Source organism: Vigna umbellata, chromosome 5 (assembly GCF_029865625.1).
Source record: "Vigna umbellata cultivar VRB3 chromosome 5, Vumbellata_1.0, whole genome shotgun sequence".
Taxonomy (NCBI): domain Eukaryota; kingdom Viridiplantae; phylum Streptophyta; class Magnoliopsida; order Fabales; family Fabaceae; genus Vigna; species Vigna umbellata.
In genome coordinates, this window is record NC_142169.1 from 57,897,235 (window position 1) to 57,904,883 (window position 7,649).

General features: G+C 28.4%; 1 protein-coding gene across 1 annotated transcript; it reads left to right on the plus strand.

Annotated features, from left to right (window-relative positions):
- The first annotated feature begins 3,712 nt into the window (after nt 1-3,712).
- Nucleotides 3,713-4,385, plus strand: LOC124824278 (non-specific lipid-transfer protein 1-like). The gene is made up of 2 exons (XM_047296690.2): nt 3,713-4,093; nt 4,200-4,385. The coding sequence occupies exons 1-2, from the start codon at nt 3,750-3,752 to the stop codon at nt 4,207-4,209; spliced, it is 354 nt and encodes a 117-aa protein (XP_047152646.1). The 5' UTR covers nt 3,713-3,749; the 3' UTR covers nt 4,210-4,385.
- Nucleotides 4,386-7,649: the final 3,264 nt, after the last annotated feature.

Genomic DNA, 7,649 nt, shown 5'->3' on the forward strand with positions numbered 1-7,649 from the left:
AAAAACAACAAAGAATATTTGGCTCTATTTCCAATTACTATATATAGTGACAATGGTGGCTTGAATTGATGTGGATCCTCTTAATTCATAGTAATTGGAGATTTTTCAATTAAAGAAATGTGAACCATTTGATTTAACTTGTTGTTGATTTTAGTATTTAATTAACTTTTCTTTTATAGCAATTAGATTCTCTATTAAAGATTATTATCATACCTCCTGCTACGATGATCTTAACATCAGATGAAATATAACAGTTCATATAAATTCAAATATTAAAATAATTAAAAAATTTACAATAATTTTTTTTCTATTAAATAAAGCAGAGTATAAAAGTATTGCTACTTGATGGATTGTTTTTTATTTAATGACTAGTCACTCTTTCTATTTAAACGCATGAGAAACTATAAATTTATTAATTAGATATGGGTGAAACTTTTTTTTTTTTAAATTTCTAATAGATTAGTTTAGGTTTTCATTTTTTATTTAATTCCAAAACTTTAGAAAAACCTCAGTTTATAGTTGATATATTTCTTTTTAAAAATAAATATTTATCCAATTGTTAACTTTGAACTTTATTCTAATGAACTAAATTAATTTTTATTGACAGCGTAAAAGAGAACATGAAAATATATTCCTAATTATTTGAGTCATTATCTTTGAAATGCGGAAAAAAACTAATATAATGAAAAATCAAAATTAAATTTCAAAATAGAATATGTAAAATTAAGTAAAACTATCTAATTTATCCTACTTTTAACTCTAGATAATAATATTTTTTTAGATTTAAGTTTATCTCCATATTTATATCTATATTTATATATCTATATCTGTAATTGGAATTTTATAATGATAAATTTTGACATTAAAAAAAAACAGGCACCACAGTAAAATAATATTATAAAAATATTGTTTTCAAACATCTATATCTCTTTCATGCAGGATATTGTGAAGATACGTGAGCCAACGTAATTAATTTAGGCATATTGTATTTTTTATCTATATAAACTAAATGTTGTTCACTTTCGAAAAAATAATGCTCTATTATAAGTAAGTACAACAGCATCAAATTACGACTAATTACAAGTTTACAACATAAATTGCCAACTGAGGCTTATAAAACATTCCTCAAATCAAACAACACTAGAAATTAAAAATTTATTAAATTAATTAATGTTAAAAATCTTATATTAACTAAGAAGTGAAATTACACTATTTAAGGAATGATAATTCTTATATTTTGTAAGAACGAGTTACACAACTTTATAAGAAAAAAAAATATAATTAAACATACTTTTTAATAATTATCATTTTCAAATTAATCAATTTTATTCACTATTTCCCCCACTAAATGAAAAAAAAAAAAAGGTTCAACAACCTATTTGGTTACTAATTGCCGAATTTGAAAGATCAAATTTATTTTAAATTGATTCTGTCTCTTTGGAGTATAGTAATTTTGGCCAGCAATGAACCCTATTATGCAGAGGCTTCTTAGAGAGAATTATTACATTTCAAACATTAAGAAAGGGAAAATAAACAGCAAAAAAATTAATTTAATTGCCATTAAAACAACAATTTAGGAACATTATGATTACAAGGATTAATCCTATTCGTATTATCTCAATTTTTAAGGTAAAACGTGCCATTCATAACATTTGTTTCTTTACAGTAAGCAAGACTAAACGAGAAAAACAGATTATTACATCAGAATCCAAAAAAATCAGCTTTACGTGAAATAATGTTGAACTAACTTTATATATTATAAATGGATAATAAATATAAAAATTTTAATTAATTTTTTCATATTAAAGTATATATATTTTATAGGTGAAATTAAATATTAACAGGTGGTTTGAAATTAATTTATGTGTTTATCGTAACTTCTGCATCCACCATAATATTTTTATGGTTATAATTTGATTAGCTTTTGACACAAAATCTGTCACTAAAATCTATGTCTACTGTGTGACGGAGTCATTTCTCCAACCTTTGTGTATTATTAACTTTTGAAACAAAGTAGAAAAATAGAAAAATAAAAATACTTGTTTTTCAAGAATAAGGTGATAGTAAAGCACAGACAAAGAAAATAGACTCCATAATAAAGTTCGACCACTTAGTAAAGGAGACTTCACATCTCCAACACATCAACACATCCAAATCAATCCATACTAACGCATGAATTTAAACGTTTACAATTAAAAAAGAGATATAATATCTATTTAGGTCCCAATTTTGGTTGGAAATATTTGAAATGGTCCCAATTTTTTTTGCTGTTTATTGTAGTCCTAAAGAATGTAATTTGTGTTCAATTTGATCCTTTTTACAAATGTCGTTTAAATCGTTAACGGCCAGATGTCCAGATGTGCAATTACATAGTGAAATGTCATGTATTGGCTTACGTGGAGTCCTTTGTGGCGTTGTGAGTTGGAAGGCAGGAAGAGGCCGAGCAGTGAGAGAGAAGAAGAAGGGAACCGAACAGCTGAAGGGGTGAGGCTACCAAACGGTGGAGGTGATGGAGGTGTGTGCCGCGGCGGCGTTGAAGAAGGGAGAATGGTTGTAGTAGCGGTGAGCATGGAGATTCTGCTGTTGGCTATATATGAATGTTGTACGAAACTTTCGATTTAGGTTGGTGCTAGAGGAGGAAGACTCGTGATTTGCTGCAGGTTTGATGGCGTCGCGGATGGAGATGTGGTGGTTGTAGGTTCTCGCGTTGAGTGGCGCGATTGTTATGGCATCGACGGCCTGAAATGGGCTTTGCTGCGCAATGGTGGTGGTGGCCTAAGGTTTTGAAAGCACGAGGAAGATGATGCGCGAAGATGGTGGTCTAGCAAGCTGAGACCCTAATCAGAAATACATTTTTAACAATTAGGGCTTAGGTGGTGGAGAAGATGATGGAGGTGCGAAGATGGTGGTTGGTCGTGACCGTGGCTATGGCAGTTAAGCTTAGGTGGTGGCTAAGGTTTCTGTGTAGGGGAAAATAGGGTCTTCTGGAGGTAGGAGATGATGATGACGTGTCAAGGGTGATGTGTCATTTATTGAACATCTGGACATCTGGCCGTTAATGATTTAAACGCCGTCTGTAAAAAGGACTAAATTGAACATAAATTACGTTCTTGAGGACAACATTGAACAAAAACAAAAAATTGGAACTATTTCGAATATTATGAACCAAAATTAAGACCAAAATAGGTATTATACCAAAAAATACAACACTAGTACATACATTAATATAAACAGATCTTTTGGTGCAAACTCTTACATAAAATATATTTTTTGAATTTACCTTATTGTCATGATAAAGGATGTTTTCTGGTTATTTGGAATTTTTAATATTTTTTTTCTTCAAACTAATATATGTTGCATGTCCATAATTCATTAAAGATTAATTAGCATTATCTTTTTTTGGCTATACAAAGTTACTATTCAACATATATAAATAATAAGAGAACATTGTCGCAAAAATATCAGACTGTGATTTTGACGCATTAACATTAACAAGACAGGCACATGTGTCTACAATATAGTTTGGCTGTTATCCCTAAAACCTAATTTTGAAAAAGAATCAACACACGCAACTTGTTTGAAACTTGTTGAGATATTTTTCTCCCAATAAATCATGACACAGAAACACCAAAAGAATCTTTGTCTCTATGTTCAAATTTCTCTTACTGCAAAATTTCCAATCTCGTTCATTCTCTCTATATATAGTAGAAACCCTAGCTAAGACCTGATCATCAAGAAAGAAAGGAATAATGGCAGTGAGTAAGTTGGCATTGGTTGCTTCAATGATGGCTTGCATGATGATAACTTCCTCTAATGGTGAATCAACCTTGACATGTGATCAAGTGACTGTTTGGCTGCTTCCATGCATACCTTATGGAATATTGGGAGGGAATGTGACATCGTTGTGTTGCGAAGGTGTACACTCTTTGAATGCAGCGTACAAGAGTGGGGAGGATCGAAGAGGAGCATGCCAATGCATTAAGGACAGAGCTGCACTTATCCCAGGCATGGACTATAACCATGTTAATGAAGTTCCTGGAAGATGTGGCACTAAGTGTCCCTTCAAAGTCTACCCTTCTACTAACTGTTCTGCGTAAGTATACCCTTCATTTTTCTTCTGCTAACAGTTTTCTCCTTTTTTCATCTCTAAATCTCTGACAGTACTCTTAAACTTTATGTTTTTTTATGTGATTCTCCAGTGTGAAGTGAGCAAGCGATTATCAGCAGAAGGGTGCAATATTATTGTATGAATAATGAAAAACAATTATATGTGTGTATTTAGATAGAAGGAAATAAGGAGTATGGATTGTGTGTAACGATCCAATGAATGTCTTCAAGTATATATATATATGTCATCAATAAAGATATTTCCCTTTAATTTGTCATTTTCTGCAGTCATGTGAAACTGATTAATTAAAAAATATAATTGAATTTGATTTATTTGATAATAATTTAATTGGATACATTCATGAACTATTTTTTTGGATGGATATTCTATTCATTCATAAAAATAATATCTTTAAAATTTTAGTGGCTTAAGTGATGAAAAATTAAGAGGCCTATAAAGAAGAGTAACAGAAAAAAAAAAGTAAATAATAATAATAATAATATTGACACTTGTTTGAAAATTGAAAATTTCATAGAACATGAATCACTTGTTTTAATAAATAAGTTTATATTTAATTTATTTTTATAAAATCAACTAATAAAATGAGAATTACATTTTACTCACATATTATATGTGGTTTTTAAGTTTTAACATTTATGATGCAAGAAGAAAATAATTTATCAATACTTTTTTTAATATAACTTTTTTACAGGAAATTCCTAAATAATGAAGTGATTAAAATTAATTATTTACTATAATGACCAATTTAGATATCAATTTATAAATTAAAAATTATTGATAACTAAGCTAATTTTTATTATGAATAAAAAATTATAATTGCTTTCTAAATTGGTAACTAAAATAGTTTTATTATAAATTAATATCTAAATTGGTATTAACATTAACTACTAAGATTTTGATTAAAAAAAATTAGTTTCTAAACATATTTTTAATCATTATTTAAAAATTTTCTTACTGGGATGACGAAAAAAACTCCCACCTGTGTCTCCCACAACAAATATGGCACGCGTAACACAATATTAAGTTGTCTTACATAAGCTGACTGTTCAAATGACATCTAAAGTATTCCAAACAAAATTCATCATTTCTCTATTCTTGATGAATTTATGAGAATTATGATTTGAAGAGAAAAATTTGTCATAACATATAATTGTAACTAAAGGTAGATAAGTATAAAATCGAAGATGATTAATGACAAAGGAAAAATCATTTTGTAGAAACTTTTAGAAAAAAGATTTCTAGAAGACTATTTTTGAGACAATAATAGATATATTAAGGAAGCAAAACCTATAATGTTTGTTTAACAAGGAATGCTAGATGATGAAAAAGAAACCCGATAAATTAGATCTTAAAATGAGTGTACTTCGTTTGATTACATTTTTATATTTCTATTATATCAGCCTCTTTGTTTTGTTAATTTTATTTATGTTGTGATTAAACTTTTTCTACGTTTTTGTAAAAGGATTGAAACACTTCTAAGTATTCCATATTAATATATTATTTACTACGAATAAAAAAATAAATAGATATGTTAAAGAGGTGAAATTGATTTATTATAATTTGTACATTTTAGATAATGCTACCAAATTTTGATTGATCAAAGGATTTATCATATTATACAATATCAATCAAACATAAGTCTAATCCACGTAAACAATTGACATCACTTTCATCCAAAAATCTTAAAGGAGTTTATTCAAGTTGAGTCTCTTCCATATTAATATACTTGTCCTCAAAGAGACATTCACAACCACGAGTACTTCAATGATAACTTTCTTTTATCATTAGTATAGCATAATGAGATACAATTGCCTAGAATCCTCATTAAGAAGACATTTCATACCGTGAATCCTCACATATAAGATTTTTCACCCATATTATACCTTGTTATCTAGTCATCAAAATAGAACCATCAACTTTGATACCACTATAATAGGTCTTTTCAAGGAAGATTCATTGAAAAATACAACACCAATAAGACACTAATTTAATCCAGATATATATTGCTCAATTTCTTTATTTCTATCTTGAAACTTAAACTTACACTTGAATTCTCAATAAATTTAAATGTATATTGAATAATTTTTTACTTTATATTTACTCAACTTTCTTATTTTTATCCAATATAAAATTTAAATTTACATTTAAATTTTTACCAAATATCTGACAAGTTTCTAATTGGATTCTATTTTTTTTTAAAAGGTATAAAGAGTTTGAAGAAGGACTTCGAATATAAAACTTATTTTCTTATACTATAAAGAAATTTCATCAATAACTTTGTAATCAATAAAACAATAATTGAAAAAGTATATTAATTTTTTTTCAAAGACATCAAAATTTCTAAATAATATCCCAATACATATACGCGTATTGTATTCTGAGGACCTAGAAAATGTTATTTTAGAATTGATAATGTTTTAAAAATTGTGAGACTTGGTTATTTTAATATTAAAAAGATTTATACAAATAGGAAGTTTTATAAACATGTTTCATTATTTTAAAACACATTATTTCTCTAGCAACTACTTTTCTAGAATTCTTTGACTTCTTTGTAGGACTTCTCACCCCTTCATCTGATTAAAGACTCGAAACAATAGGATTGATCTTAGCAGCGAGCTTTTTAATCTGGACCGATCAATTTTTTTTGTTTGCTTAAGTTGAGTTTCAACTCTTTTCTTGGTCTGCTTTTGTTTTTTATTACATGTGTCTTTTTAATATTCTTTGAGTCTTTGTCAATCAATGATTTAACCATTCTTTTGATGTTTTTATGTGTAGATAGAGCATCCTACATGGTTGGAGGTACTTTGTAATTCTTAGAGTTGTTTGGATTTGTTGAGTCGCTTTGTCAAGTCCGGGAATCTAGTCTTGATTTGTGTTATGTGAGTTTTTATCAATTTGATGTTTTGCATGTTGCTACTATATTGCATTTGTGGGTGAAATTTGGTTGTCTCTGATGAATCTAGTTTGATGTGTATGGTTGATGTGATCTTCATGATTTGAATCATAATTATATGACAAGTGTTTGTGATTGCTTTTGTGTGTGAATGAGATAACTTAAATATGAGCAATTTGGTACAAGCTTTATTGTATGTAAAACTATTTTGAACCAAAGTACTAAAATAGGAGTACCAAATTGATCAATTGAACATGTCCAATTTCCTTAAATCACAAAAATGAATTTTTTTGATATATGATACAATGTTGTGCAAGTCTCGGAGAATTTTAGTTCCAGAACACAGAGCGACAGGTTGTATTATTGAGTGTCAGGTTTTACGAATGCTTTAGCACTGAATGCCCAAATGGGGTTGCTGAGTGCTCGTTTCATTGTTAGTTTTTTGTTTTCTCTTTAATTGGTTCTTAGTGGTTTTGTTGACTAGCATATCCATGTTGATGACTTTAATAATCAAGATAATTGATGTGTAAGTGTTATTTATGGAAGGATTGATAAATTTATGGATAAATATGCATGTGAATATTGATGCATGAAATTATGATGATGATGATGACCTTGTTAATGGAT

Bases quoted from the DNA above. Each gene is read 5' to 3' on its own strand.
- LOC124824278 (XM_047296690.2), top strand. From the start codon at position 3,750: ATGGCAGTGAGTAAGTTGGCATTGGTTGCTTCAATGATGGCTTGCATG.